Source organism: Chiloscyllium plagiosum, unplaced genomic scaffold (genome assembly GCF_037043375.1).
Source record: "Chiloscyllium plagiosum isolate Xiang-an unplaced genomic scaffold, Cpla_swu_hap1 HiC_scaffold_33, whole genome shotgun sequence".
Taxonomy (NCBI): domain Eukaryota; kingdom Metazoa; phylum Chordata; class Chondrichthyes; order Orectolobiformes; family Hemiscylliidae; genus Chiloscyllium; species Chiloscyllium plagiosum.
In genome coordinates this window covers 1,697,764-1,713,534 of record NW_028270171.1, presented here as the reverse complement: position 1 = coordinate 1,713,534, position 15,771 = coordinate 1,697,764, and the positions used below count along the sequence as shown (strand labels likewise).

The 15,771-nt window shown below is 42.1% G+C and overlaps 2 protein-coding genes across 4 annotated transcripts in view; one reads left to right on the top strand and one right to left on the bottom strand.

Annotated features, from left to right (window-relative positions):
• The window catches only part of sacs2 (sacsin molecular chaperone 2), a 93,883-nt gene extending 85,995 nt beyond the window's left edge, over window positions 1-7,888 (bottom strand). Inside the window, exon 1 of one of the 3 annotated variants that reach the window (XM_087978171.1) lies at window positions 7,751-7,888. The gene's annotated coding sequence lies outside the window, so the exon portion shown is untranslated. The remainder of the gene's footprint in view (window positions 1-7,750) is intronic. The other 2 variants (XM_087978172.1, XM_087978170.1) reach the window with 2 other exon arrangements.
• Window positions 1-15,771, top strand: part of LOC122542074 (branched chain amino acid transaminase 2) — a 67,609-nt gene that overhangs the window by 6,387 nt on the left and 45,451 nt on the right. Inside the window, exon 2 of the mRNA XM_043679394.2 lies at window positions 12,472-12,546. Within this exon, the coding sequence (XP_043535329.1) occupies window positions 12,472-12,546 (75 nt within the window). The remainder of the gene's footprint in view (window positions 1-12,471; window positions 12,547-15,771) is intronic.

Here is a 15,771-nt window from a genome sequence, read left to right as displayed (position 1 = left end):
TAAAGTCAATATCTATACACTGAGAGGAGAGTGCAGATTAGTTAACGAGTATACCAGTTGAAGAAGGCAGCTCGCTGCTGCTTCAAGTCAACTCGGGATGGGTAAGAAACGCTAACCCAACCAGCAATGCCCGCAAGAGAGATTTTTTTTTAAAACTGTTACCGTGGAGAAGGAGAATGTGCCCATTAATACTGTATGACACTTAACTGCCGTACAGCTTCCTTTATATATAGGTTGACTGAGTAGTTGTGGATTTGTCCTGAGAAATAATTCAGCAAATGGCTTTAACATATTTGTTGAGTTGAAGTCAGCATAGTGCAGATACACATTCTTTCCCTCTCCTGAGTATGAATATAAAGAGAGAGCCACACTTTGAGCCTGACTGACAATCCGAAGTGGATTGCTACCAAGTAACTAGATCTTATTAATAGCAAAATACTGCAGATGTTGGAGATTTGAAATGAAAACAAAACGCTGGAAAAACTTAGTAAGTCTGACAGCATCTGTGGAGGTAACAGATGCTCCCAAACTAGACCTTCTTGCATTATTTCAAACAAGAGCACGGAAGTTCATCCAACTGCCATTGTCAATAATTAATCTGATTGGCCTCACTAAAAACCTGATCCCGTCATTTCTTTTAGGAGAAAGTGAGGACTGCAGATGCTGGAGATCAGAGCTGAAAATGTGTTGCTGGAAAAGTGCAGCAGGTCAGGCAGCATCAAAGGAACAGGAGAATCGACGTTTCGGGCATGAGCGCTCATGCCCGAAACGACAATTCTCCTGCTCCTTGGATGCTGCCTGACCTGCTGCACTTTTCCAGCAACACATTTTCAGCCCGTCATTTCTTTCACTGACATTTTTAGGAGATTGTGGTGTCAAATTGGTTGCTGCATTTTTGACATTATGACAGTGACTACACTTCTGAAGTCATTCATAGAATCTCTACAATATACATAGAGGCCAATCAGCCCATTGAGTCTGCACCAAACCTCTGAAGAGCATCCAACCCAGATCCTTGCCTCCACCAGATTCCTGTAAGCCTGCATGGTTAATCCACCTAGACTGTACATCTTTGGACTGTGGGAGGAAACCAGAGGACTCAGCAGAGACAAGGGGAGAAAATCACCCAAGGGTGGAATTGAACCCAGGTGACTGGTGTTGTGAGCCAGCAGTCCGAACCAATGGGAACTAATTAATTAATTAGCTGCAAAGTACTTTGTGCTGTAGAACACTGTATGGTTGCAAAATATGCTGTATAAATGCAAGTATATTTTTGATTACACATTTTTTCTTCCCTGTCCATGTTTTGTTGCAAGATCGTTTTTAAAAATTATTTTTCCGTTTGTTCCACATCGTTCAACTATCTGTACTTTGCAGTCTTAATGCTGGGTTTAATTGGATATTTGCATCAACAGCTGTTTATTGGCTTTTCAATTGAAATGCTATTCGTTTTTTTGAAATCAAACTGTTTCAATACTATCAGTCTTACTATGCCATCCATCACCTTTAATGCTCATTTACTCACCGTCAATGCTGTGGCAGCAGTATTTGCCAAATTTACAAGATGCATTGCAGCACCTCACCAAGTTCTTTCAGTATTACCTTCTAAAACATTCTACATCCCAGAAGGATCAGGCAGTAGAAACATGGGACCAGCATCACTCACAAATTCCCCTCCATGCCACTCACAATCCTGACCCAGAAGTATATCACCATTGCTTTGGAACTCCCTCCCTAACATCATGTTTTGGACTGTGGGAGGAAACCAGAGGGCTATACCAGATGAATTGCAACAGATAAAGAAAGGGGGGCTTAAAGACAGACAACAAATGCTAACCTTCCCTGTTTAATACATTCTGCCAGTTGTTGAGATGAACAGCCCATGTACCTAGCATTACATCATCACTGGAATTCATACGTCACCTTACTCATTTGAGTGACAGGCAGAGCATCCTGTTAGTTAAAACTACCACTAGTGTTACCACTGTATTGTAGTTTAAAATAGCTTGCTCAAGTTATGAAGATACTTTACCCCACAATTTGGAGATGCCGGTGTTGGACTGGGGTGTGCAAAGTTAAAAATCACACAACACCAGGTTATAGGTGACAATCACCTGATGAAGGAGTGTCGCTCCGAAAGCTAGTGTGCTTCCAATTAAACCTGTTGGACTATAACCTGGTGTTGTGTGATTTTTAACTTTGTTACCCCACAATGTAATTCATAATATTATGGTAATAGAAGCAGGAGAAGGCCATTTGGCTCATCAAGCCTACTCGGCCATTCATTAAGATCATGGCTGATCCATCCATTGTCCCACTTCCTCCTACCTGCATTATCCCCATAACTCTAAATTCACCTAACATGCAAAAACCCATCCAACTGTCGCTTGAATATATTTAATTAAGCTGCTTCTACTGCTTCCTTGCAGACAATTCCATAGATTCACTATTCTCTGGGAGAAGAAGTTCCTCCTCATCTCTGCCCTAAATCTACTCCCCCTAATCTCGAGGCCATGTCCCCCAGTCCTAGTCTCACCCACCAGCGGAATCAACTTGCCTGCCTCTATCTTATCTATACCTTTGATAATATTACATGTTTCAAAACACTCCCTCTCATTGTGCTAATTCTAGCAAGTACAGTCCAAGGCAGCTCAATCTCTCATTGTAGGGTAAACCCCTCATCTCTGGAATCAACCTGGTGAACCTCCTCAACATCACCTCCAAAGTCAGTATACCCTTCCTCAAGTAAGGAGACCAGAACTGTGCACAATACTCCTGGTGTAGCCTCACCAACACCTTGTACAATTGCAGCAGAACCTCCCTGCTCTTAAATTCAATTCCTGTAGCAATGAAACCCAATATTCTGTTTGCCTTCCTGATTACCTGCTGAACCTGCAAATTAACTTTTAGTGATTCATAAAAGAGCACTCCTAAGTCCCTCACAATGCATCTCTTCAACTGTTCACAATAGGCAGACCTACTGACCATACTCAACCACCTATGATTGCAGAACTCAGAATATAATGTTAAAAATAATTTTGCAATTCCACAGCACCTGCTGAAAAATTACTAGTTTTAAGAATTACACTAACAACCACATTAGTCAGATCTGTTGGTCTCAAAATGCAGTTTAGCTATCTTAACTAAAAGCTACATTCATTAATGTGCAACAACCTCCTTATGCAGGTTAAAGAAGTGTGTATTGAGCATTCCCTGATGCATTTTCCAGCATGTTGACCAATGAGGAGTAGCCCTGGGATTATTGATAATTCCCACAAGAAATCAACAAAATTAATACAGATTAGTAGATTACATAGTAAGAATGCTTGGGACATTCTGACCGTTGAGGCGTTCTGCATGTTGAGTGCTTTTAAGAGTCTGTGCTGATCTTTTGTATTGGCATTTTGAACAATAGTGTTTCAAAGGAAAAGCTGTCCTCCTTAATCATCTGTATAATCTTGTGTTGGGAAAGCCTGATGTTCTTTGTTCGTTAAAGGGATGTGAGCCATTGGCTAGGCCAGCATTTATTGCCAACCCTTTATTGCTCTGGAAAAGGTGGTAGTCTCTTTGTCTGGTACTGCTGTAGTCCGTGTGGTATAGGGACTGCATTCGTGCTATTAGCAATAGACTTCCAGAATTTTGACCTAGTGTCAGTGAAGGAATAGAGATTTATTTCCAAGTCAGCATGGTGAGTCACTAGCAGAGTTGATGGTGTTTCCAAGTATCTGCTTCCCGTGTCCTTCTAGGCAGTTGAAGTCATGGGTTTGGAAGGTGCAGTTAGAGGAGGGTTGGTGCGTTACTGCAGTAAATGGCACACATTCTGCCACCACACATTGGTGAATGCAGAGGATGTTAAGAATGAGGTGCCAGTCAAATGGGCAGCTTTGTTCTCGACGGTGTCAACCTTCTTGAGTGTTGTAGAAACTGCATTCATTGGGCAAGTAGGGTGTATTCATCACACTACTGACTAGTGTCTTATAGATGATGGACAGGCTCTGGGGAGTCAGGAGGTGAGCTACTCACTGCAAGATTCCCCTAGCCTCTGACCTTCTCTTCAAGCTACAGTATTTATATGGTCAGACCAGTTCATTTTCTAGTTACTGTTAATTCCTGGGATGTTGATAGTGGGGTGATTCTGTGATGATGATGGGCATTGAACATCAAGGGATGATAGATTCTCTCTTTTTGGAGATAACCATTGCCTGGGATTCAAATGATAACTAACATTTGCATTGTACAGCAACATAAGCCTGGGTATTGTCCAGGTCTTGCTGCATATGGACGTAGATTGCTTCAATATCTGAGAAGTCATGAATGATACTGATCATCATGCATTCATCTCATTTTTGACCTTGTTAAATTGATCATTTAAACATGAACTACTTCAGTATCTGAGGAGTCGTGAATAACACTGAACAATTGTGCAATCATTGGCAAACATCCTCACTTCTGACTTTATGATGAATAGAAGGTCATTGACGCAAGTGAAGGTGGCTAAGCCTAGGACACTAGTGTTCTGCCTGAAACATTGACTCTCTCGTTCCTCGGAAACTGCCTCACCTGCTGTGCTTTTCCAGTGCCACACTTTATCAACTCTGACTCTCCAGCATCTGCAGTCCTCAGTTTTTCCTAACTATAGGACACCACTTTGATGAACCAGGGGCTCTTGTGGTGTATTGGTGACATCTCTTCCTCTGAGATAGGAGGCCCAGTTCAAGTTCCACATGCTCCAGAGGTGTGTAATTATGTCATTGGACAGATTATATTAGATTCCCTACAGGCCCTTTGGCCCAACAATTCCACACCAACCCTCCGAAGAGTAGCCCACCCAGAATTATTCCTCTACCCTATCTTCCCCCTGACTAATGCTCCTAAAACTATGGGCAATTTAGCATGGCCAATTCACCCAGCCCACACATCTTTGAATTGTGGGAGGAAACCGGAGCACCCAGAGGAAACCCACGCAGACACTGGGAGAATGTGCAAACTCCATATAGTCACTCACCCAAAGTCGGAATTGAACCTGGGTCCCTGGCGCTGTGAGGCAGCGGTGCTAACCACTGAGCCACCATGCCACCCCTCAAGACATTGTTTTAAAAGTACGACCTTGAAGAACTATACACTGTTGTGGCACAATGATACTGCCTCTATCCAGAGGCTTGCACTAAAGTCTCATCTTTTCCTAGGGTATGCTACAACATCTTTGAACAGGTAGCTTAGAAAATAAACCCTGCAGAATTAGACTGTTTTGAGGGGCAGTGATTGAGTACCCAACTCTGAGCAAGCAGTCCTGGGTCCAAGTTCCGCCTGCTCCAGATATGTCTCATAATACATGATTGATTAGAAAACGCCTATCCTGAGGAATTCTGGACCTGTGTTGCAGTGGTGGTATCCCTGTGTCCGAGTCAGGAGGCCTCTGTTCAACTACCACCTACTCCAGAGATGTGTAATACAACTTCTGAACCGATTGATTAAAAAATATCTTCTCTGAGAAACTCTGGAATGATGTCCTGGAGAAAGTGAGGACTGCAGATGCTGGAGATCAGAGCTGAAAAATGTGTTGCTGGAAAAGCGCAGCAGGTCAGGCAGCATCCAAGGAGAAGGAGAATCGATGTTTCGGGCATAAGCCCTTCTTCAGGAATGAGGAGGGTGTGCCAAGAGGCTAAGATAAAAGGTAGGGAGGAGGGACTTGGGGGAGGGGCATTGGGAATGCGATAGGTGGAAGGAGGTTAAGGTGAGGGTGATAGGCCGGAGAGGGGTGGGGGTGGAGAGATCGGGAAGAAGATTGCAGGTCAGGAAGGCGGTGCTGAGTCCGAGGGTTGGGACTGAGTTAAGGTGGGGGGAGGGGAAATGAGGAAGCTGGAGAAATCTGCATTCATCCCTTGTGTTTGGAGATGAAGGAACGGGGCTCTGAAAGCTAGTGCTTCCAAATAAGCCTGTTGAACTATAAACTGATATTGTGTGATTTTTAATTTTGTCCACTCCAATCCAACATCAGAACCACCAAGTCATAGCAGAGAGTTATCACCTTGATTCCCATAAATTCCAGTTTTGCTAGGTCTCCTTGATGTCAGACATAGTTGAATAACGCATTGAAGTCAGGAGCAGTCATTCTCACTTATGGAATTCTGCTCTTTTGTCCATGTTTGGACTAAGGCTGTAATGTGATGGAGAGCCAAATGGCCCTGTCAGTAAGCAAGTTAATACTTTGCAGATGTTGCTTGATAGCACTGTTAACAACTCTTCTCATCACTTTGCTGGCAATTAGGGGCTTACAGTTACCAAAGCTGAGATTAGCTAATCTACCTTTGCAGTTTTAAACTTGACAACTTCACCAACAGAATTTAAATGTATATGTTTTCTATCAGTTAATGATAAATGGAAGATAAAATAAGGGAAGGTTTCTCATGATGAAATTAAATATTTAATTGCTGTCTGTATTTAACAAGTTACGCTGTAATACATTCAGTAGTCAGTGTAGGCAGCACATAACTGATCCTTCATTGATGTGGACTTTGAAACATTGTTCTCTTCTTCAGTCTAACTTTTACTATTTTCTCTATTCTGTAAATCTCTAGCATAGTTCATGATGTTCTAAAAGAGGATAAACACCCTTTCCCTGTCTCACACAAACTATCACTGAGCATATGTCTGCCGGAATATAAATTGAGAAGAGAACAAAAATTGGAAGAAAATTCATGAGCATTTAAAGGAGAAAAAAGGATGATTGTAACAAACATGATCCCATCTGTTCACTCTGACATGCTGATGGGCTTGTACACTTTCACAATTTATATATATATTTCCATTTCCAATTCTTGGGCTCCTTTTTATCTGAAGCCCATATAGTTGTGGGAGAAAAAGAAACTGCTTTGCCATTGTGTCCGTCAGGGACAGTATTGCAGGGATGGTATTACAGGGACGGTATTACAGGGGTGGCATTACAGGGACAGTATTCCAGGGACAATATTACAGGGGCAGTATTATAGGGACAGAATTACAAGGACAGTACTACAGGGGCAGAATTACAAGGACAGTATTACAGGGGCAGAATTACAAGGACAATATTACAGGGACGGGATTACAGGGACGGGATTACAGGGACGGGATTACAGGGGCAGAATTACAGGGGTAGAATTACAGGGACTGAGTTACAGGGACTGAGTTACAGGGGCAGTATTACAGGGACAGAATCTTAACTTTTTAAAAAATAAGTATTCCAAATTCACTAATACAGCTAAGAATCGGTGCTGGGTGGGACAGGTTGGCCAAGAGTCGCTAAAGAGCAAAGAAATGGATGAAGGAAAGTACTGGCTTGTTTTTTTAAAAGCACAGTAAATACATCAACAAAGAGAAATTCTGATAGAGTTTGGAATCATTTGAAGTGGTCTGGTGGCTTCTTGTGGGCATCTATGTGCACACATTGGACAGGGCAGACTCCGGTTTCATTCGGTGCTCAAACATGAGTAACAACTTGGACTGAGTTAGGAGAGAACAGTCCAAGCAGCCTAACTCAGCAAGTGTCAGGAAAGGAGCAGATTGTAACACACCGATCAAAGCCTCTGCCATTGTACATTGTATGTGTATCAGAGAAGCAACTTAAACAATTCCATACAAATCTCATAACGTCTTTACACCGCAAATCTGAACAATTACTGAGAACCAATGACCATTTCTCTAACAGACGATCCCTTGCACAGCAACACACTTTTCATTGCTTTTAGAGCAAACATTTCTTTAATTTTCTTACCTTGACGGAATCACTAATATTCAAGACTATCCAAACAATGATATAGTTTTAGAAAACGTAATGTAGGTTTAAATGGATGGAAACCTTCACTCTAATTCCCTTTTGTATTGAAGCTTCACTGCTAGTGTTCTCCACTTGACATGACCACAGGAAAAGGACTGTACTTTGAACCAAGCAGAGAAGATTCTTTCTTCTAACCTTTGAATGCTGACCTAGTAAAATGCAAATGAATCTTTTTGCCTGAGCAATAAATGATTATTGAAGGCTGTGCTACTTGGAATTTGGAATTCTGATTACCGTAGCGAATGTTAACGAGCAGTGTTCTGCAGGCTGATTTTACTAAATTGTATTTTAAAATCTTTCTTACTGATCAATGCCAGCTGCTAGGTGCTCACTCAAATATAATTCAGATTGCAGTTGCATTATTATCTTGTTCAAAGTTTTGTGCACAACACTACGATTTTTACACAATGTTGTGCCATTTAGAAAAGGAATGTTGAATTGGCTGTCAGAAATACTTCTCAAATAGCATGCTATTTTGATGTACAAGAGTTGTTATTATGTATCACATATGGCATTTTGAATACAGTGACAGCCCATAGCCCACAGATGATTTAAGAATAAGGTTGTTAGCATTGTTTGATCTTTGATAATTTATTTTGCAAAAGGGAGTGGCCTTCATTTGATTTACCATTGCAGATGATTATTAAGGCTAGTTCTTGACAAACAGTTCTCTGCCAAAAGCATTGTAGACTGTTGTTTTTGATGTTCACTTTGTAGTCAAGTTGCTGCTGCTGTTGGTTTTGGGGTGCATGCCGGCTGTCTCTTTTGTCAGTTAGTGACTTTCAGCTCTTATATTCAATGCTTGAGGCAGTTCATGTCACACACTGAGACACTCTTAAAGTAGAGTTTTGGGTGCCCTGTAGTCTTCTGGCTCTGACTATGTCAACTGGGAGACAGTGAGGTCTGCAGATGCTGAAGAGCAGAGTTGAGAGTGTATTGCTGGAAAAGCACAGCAGGTCAGGCAGCATCCGAGGAGCATGAAAATCGACGTTTCAGGCCAGAGCCCTTCAACAGGAATGAGATTCCTGATCAGAATGAGATGGGATCAGGAATGTCATTCCGGATGAAGGGCTCCGCCCCAAAACGTTGATTTTCCTGCTCTTCGGATGCTGCCTGACCAGCTGTGCTTTTCCAGCACCACACTCTCAACTCCAACTATGTCACCACACCAAGGTCCATGGTTACTTTTCTCATCCTGAGAGTTGCCTGATCCACTGAAACTGTATCTATTTGATTAGTGTCAACTCTCTCGTGAGCTTTGTCTTTGAGTGGACTGCTGCATTCATGACCTCCAACAAGCAAAGCTAGCTTCCCTTTTTGCCAGGTATGATTCCAAACAGCTGAACATTTCCCCCTGATTCACAGTGACATGCACATTGAGCACTTTTACAAGTGCTCCTTCATGCCACACTCAGTCAAATGTGGTCTTGATGTCAAAGGCAGTCACTCTCACCTCACCTCTGGGATTCAGCTCTTTTGTCCATTGTTGAACCAAGGCTGTAATGAGATCAGGAGTTGATGGTGGTAACCCCATAAACTGGGGTTAAAGAAGGTTAATTTGCTATAGTATAACAGGGCACCCACTCAGTAGGTGGGTTCTGCTGAAGCCACAGCTAAATAATAAGAGACTGGATGGTTAATAAAGGGAACTGTAAATAGGATAACTGTAAATTCGATTAATTCAATCTGTTCTTTGTAATGTTAAGACATGCAATGTATATATCTATGAACGACATGACAAATTGTACAAGTACCAAAGATTTATTTCTATGAATAAAGTATATTTTGAAATTAAAAAAGTCAGGTGGAACTCAAAGCTGAGTGGGTTATTGCTGAGCAGGTGCTGCTTGATAGCACTGTTGATGGCACCTTCCATCACTTTACTGATGATCGAGAGTAAGCTGACGGGGCAGAAATTGCATGGGTTGGATTTACTCTGTTACTTGTGTACAGGAAATACCTGGGCTGTTTTCCACATTATAGAGTCAAAGAGATGTACAACATGGAAACAAACCCATCGGTCCTTCTTGTCCATGCTGACCAGCTATCCCAACCTAACTAGTCCCATTTGTCAGCACTTGGCTCATATCCCTCTAAACCCTTCCTCTTCATATACCCATCCAGATGCCTTTTGTCAGACAAATGCCAGTATTGTTGCTGTCCTGTAGTCGATTGGCTAAGGGAGCTGCATGTTCTGGAACTCCAAGTCTTCAGTACTATTGCTGGGATGTTATCAGGGTCCCAAACATTTGCAATATCCAGTGCCTTCAGTCTTTTCTTGATATCAAATGGAGTGAATCACATTGACTGGGGGTTGGAATCTGTGATGCTGGGATCAGTGGAGGTGGCCTCGGTGGATCATCCACTTGGCACTTCTGGCCGTATCTTTTGCCCTGATGTACTGGGCTTCCCTATCATTGAGAGTGGCAACATTTGTGGAGATTCCTCCTCCAGTGAGTTGTTTAAGTGTCCACCACCATTCACAAACTGTGGTAGCACTGCAAGCCTAGATCTGATCTGTTGGTTGTGAGATTACGTAGCTGTATCCATCACTTGCTATTTAAGTGTTTGATGCATATGTTGCCTTTTATTTTGTAGCTTCACCAGATTGACATCTCATTTTTAGGGATGCCTGATGCTGCTCCTGGCGTGCCCTACTGCATTCTCCATTGAACCAGGGTTCATACCTTGGTTTGGTGGTAATGGTTGAGTGGGGGTTATGCTGGGCCATGAGGTTGCAGATTGTGCTGGAACACAATTCTGCGGCTGTTGATGGTCCACAACACCTCGTTGATCCCCAGTCTTCAGTTGCTAGATCTGTTTGAAGTCTGTCTCATTTAGACGGTGATGGTGCCACATAGTATGATGGAGGATATTCTCAATATGAAGGAAGGACTCTGTCTCCACAACAATTGTGCGGTGGTCACTTTTACTGACAGTATCATAGACAGATCCATCTGCAGCTGGCAGATTTGCAAGGATGACATCAAGTATGTTTTCCCCTCTTGTTGGTTCCCTCACCACTTGCCACGGACCCAGTTTAGCATCTATGTCCTTTAAGATCTGACCAGCTCAATCAGTAGTGCTGCTACTGAGCCACTGTTAGTGGTGGACATTGAAATCCTCCACCAAGAGTACATTTTGTGCTCTTGCCATCTTCAATGCTTCCTCCAAGTGTTGTTCAGAATGATTCACCACCATAGGAGGATGATAGGTGGTAAACAGCAGGAGGTTTCTTTGCCCATGTTTGACTTGATGCCATGTTGATGACTCGCTGCGCAACTCTGTCCTGACTGTGTAGCATGGTACCACCACACTGGCTTCTGTTGGGACAGGACATGTAACGAAATGGTGATGGTGGTGGCCAGGACATTGTCTGTAAAGTATGGTTCCATGAGTATGACTATGTCAGGCTATTGCTTGACTAATCTGTAATCTGTGAGACAGCTCTCCTAATTTTGCTGCTAGTCCCCATATATTAGTCAGGAGGACATTGCAGGATTGACAGGGCTGTTTGCGCATTGTTGTTTCTGGTGCCTAGGTCAAAGCCAGGTGGTCCGTCCAGTGTCATTTATATTTTCTTTGCTAGTGGTTAATGCAGCATTTCAAAGGCCATTTCAAAAGGCATTTGAGAGTCAACCATATTGCTGTTGGTCTGGAAGCACCAGTAGGCCAGACCATTAAAGAGGCAGAATTCCTTCTACAAGTGGGCCAGATGGATTTTCAGCAATGATCAGTTGTTACATGGAAATTGCTGTATATTCCTGATTATTAATTTAATTTAAATTCCACCAACTGTTGTGCTGTAATTTGAACCTATGTTCCAGAGTATTTACTCTCTTCTCTGTGGATTACTAACCAAGTGACTGTCAACTGAATAGTAGTATTTTACAGGACATCTTGTCAGTGACCTGTCTATCCTGCCAGCTTTGTCTATCTCCATTCTTTGTTCCCTCTCCTTTGACCATCTCCCAAAATCCAACATTAATGGAGTAGTTGGACTCAATTTTCAATTTTTAGTGGAGAAATTATATTACTGAACTGAAGAGAGAAAGAATACTAAGAAATCCACAGAAATTGTTTAATATACAATGTACAGTATATTCTTTCTTTTCTCTATATGAGCCATTTCATTTAATTTTGTGAGCTGATGGTTTTCCATACCCTTCTATTATCGCTTAAGGCCGAGGTCAATAGGTCCCCAATAGTTTTTTTATGGACCTTGCTGCTTTTGCACTATGGAGATACTCCTGGAATGTCACTGTCATCTCTGTAAAGTGAATTAGAATACTAGCCCTATGGATTGCGCTGCTCAGTCTTCAATAGTGCCCTGCAAAATGTTCGAGTCAACTTGTCAGGTTTGCCACAGGAGAGATTTGATTGCAGTTCTTTCACCTTATTGTATATTATTTTGCAGCCCAAGAGATTCAATAACCCCACACATTACCACCAGAAGTTAGTCACTTAACCATTAGTTAACAAGCAAAGCTATGAAAATGATCCTTTGATTATTTCTGTCTGGCTATAAGGTGTGCCTGAAATCTCTGTACCTCAGATTGTTGAGTGTAATACTTATTCTGAAATGCCTTGAGATTTTGCCAATTCACCTTGTGCAGTCATTTCACTTGATATTAATTTCAGAATCTTCCGTTTTGTAGGTTTTTTCACAACAGTTGTTCCAGGCTCACGATATTCGCAATGGATCCCGAAGATCTATTAACACAATGTTTAAGGTAATGTGGAGATCTGTTAGCACAATATTAAAGGCAACCAGTCTGTATACTATATAGAGTTCTGCAGTATTTTGTAGCAAATTGAGTCTTGTAACATTTTGGGTTTCACAATAAAAATTCCTGCACTTGGCAACCATATTTGTTTACGGGTTGTGATGAGATGTCATCCTTACCTAATTTCTCTTGAGCTGCCTTCTAGAACTGCTGCAGGACATAGGTACGCTCTGAGTGGTTTGGAAGGGAGCTCCAAGACTTTGAGTTAGCAATTGACAAAGGAACATCAATATACTTGGCAGGATGTGTCTTTGTTGATTCTGTTGCCAAGGCCATAGAGTCGTACAGCACAGAAGAGGCCTTTCAATTTATTAAATTTGTGCCGCCTTTTCTGCACAAATCCCACTTTCCAACTCTTGACTCATAGTCTTGAATGTTGTGACATTGCAATTGCTCATTGAAGTACTTTTTAAACATTGTAAGGTTTCTTGCCTCAACTATTTTTCCAGGCAGTACATTCCAGATCTCTACCATCTTCCTGATGAAAAAGGTTTCCTCAAATCCCCTCCAAACTCCTGCCCTTCACCTTAAAAGTATGCCTTCTTTTTATTATCCCTTCAACTAGAGGGAAACAACTGCTTCCTCTTCACCCTGTCAATGCGAATCTTAATCTTACATGCCTCTATTAGGTCCCCCCTCAGCTTTCTCTGTTCCAAAGAAGAAAAACCTGAGCTGAGCCAGCCTCTCTTCAATGCTAAACTGCTCCATCCTAATGAATCTCCTCTCTATCCTCTCCAGTGCAATCACATCGTTCCTGTAAAAAGGTGAAGTTACCGTAGGGCTGCTTTCTCATTAGAGAGAGATGATTGGTGATGGTTTAACCTGAGGTTCACCATACCTCAGGCAAGGGGAGAGGTTGAGAAGGAGAGTCCCTCATGATAACCTCTGCCAGTGCGGGAATTGAACACATATTGTTGGCATCACTCTGCATCGCAAACCTGACTATCCCTGATCATGCACAGTGCAGGAGCAAATTACTGCAGAGGCTGGAATCTATACTGAAAACAAAAAAAAATGCTGGAAATCTCAGTGGGTCAGGCAGCATCTGTAGAGAGAGAGCGTGCTAATATTTCGAGTCTAGATGAAACCTTCTCTCTCCAAGTAGAGTTTAATCCTGTCCTTCAAAATGTTCTCTGATTATTTCTCAACTGCTGATGTGAGACTCGCAGGTCTATAATTCCCTGGTTTATCCACAACACCCTTCTTGAAAAGTGGAATCATATTAGCTGTCCTTCAGTCTTCTAGCACTTTCCCAGTGGCCGGAAAGGAATTAAAAATTTGGGTCAGAGCCCCTATAATTTCTTCCCTCACCTCTCACAGCAGCCTGGAATATAACTCATTGGACCTGGGGAGTTGTCTACTTTTAAGTCTATTAAAAGCTCCAACACCTCATGCTGAGCTGTCTGGCCAGTTTAATTTTTTTTGTGGTGACTTGATGCACCTATATACAATTGAGCAGCTTACTAGGCCAATGAAAAAAGCACTTTAGAGTCAACAACAGACCAGATAAGGGAAGCAGGTTTACTTCCCTGTAAGATATCAGTGAGCCAGATGGATTTTGCGATAATATGATAGATACTTGTTTGTAATTCCAAATTTACTAATTAATTGAACTTATATTCCCCAGCTGCCATGACAAGATTAGAATTTATGTCTCCAGAGCATTATAGAGTCATAGAGATGTATAGCATGGAAACAGACCCTTTGGCCCAACCCGTCCATGCTGACCAGATATCCCAACCCAATTCTAGTCCCACCTGCCAGCACCCGGCCCATATCTCTCCAAACCCTTCCTATTCATATACCCTTCCAAATGCCTCTTAAATGTTGCAATTGTACCAGCCTCCACCACATCCTCTGGCAGGTCATTCCATATACGTACCACCCTCTGCGTGAAAAAGTTGCCCTTTAGGTCTCTTTTATATCTTTTCCCTCTCACCCTAAACCTATGCCCTCTAGTTCTGGACTCCCCGACCCCAGAGAAAAGACTTTGTCTATTTATCCTATCCATGCCCCTCTTAATTTTGTAAACCTCTATAAGGTCACCCCTCAGCCTCCGACGCTCCAGGGAAAACAGCCCCAGCCTGTTCAGCCTCTTCCTGTAGCTCAGATCTTCTAACCCTGGCAACATCCTTGTAAATCTTTTCTGAACCCTTTCAAGTTTCACAACATCTTTCCGATAGGAAGGAGACCAGAATTGCATGCAATATTCCAACACTGGCCTAACCAATGTCCTGTACAGCCGCAACATGACCTCCCAACTCCTGTACTCAATACTCTGACCAATAAAGGAAAGCATATCAAATGCCTTCTTCAGTATCCTATCTACCTGCGAATCCACTTTCGAGGAGCTATGGACCTGCACTCCAAGGTCTCTTTGTTCAGCAACACTCCCTAGGACCTTACCATTAAATGTGTAAGTTCTGCTAAGATTTGCTTTCCCAAAAGGCAGCACCTCGCATTTATCTGAATTAAACTCCATCTGCCACTTCTCAGCACACCTGGTCCAGATTATGTTGTAATCTGAGGTAACCCTGTTCGCTGTCCACTACAACTCCAATTTTGGTGTCATCTGCAAACTTACTAACTGTACCTCTTATGCTCGCAAATCATTTATGTAAATGATAAAAAGTAATCAACCCAGCACCGATCCTTGTGGCACTCCACTGGTCACAGGCCTCCAGTCTGAAAAACAATCTTCCACCACCACCCTCTGTCTTCTACCTTTGAGCCAGTTCTGTATCCAAAAGTCCAGACCTCTCACTCTAGTCCAGTAACATTACCACTATGCTGCAGCAACACTAAATTTCTGAATTAGACAAGCATGTTGTTGTGGGTGAGAAACTAGCAGGATCAACTAAACACTTTAGTTTAGCTTTTACACAGAATGTCAGTTTCAGACAGGAAGGAGACGTGGGATAATTTCACCCTTTTCCGACGTCTCCATTAACTGATACAAGATGTGTTTTAATGAAGAAGTGTCTTTACTCCTTGAATGCTGAGACTTTTAAGAAAAGACATACGATACGCTTTAAAGGTTTAAAAGAAAGAATAAGCATTTTATTTTTCTCAGCATCCAAATTGAGTACAACAGTACAAAATCCACACATGCAAGAAAGGTGATTACAAAGGATATACCTAAATTTCTGAAAATGTCAGTGATGATTCCTG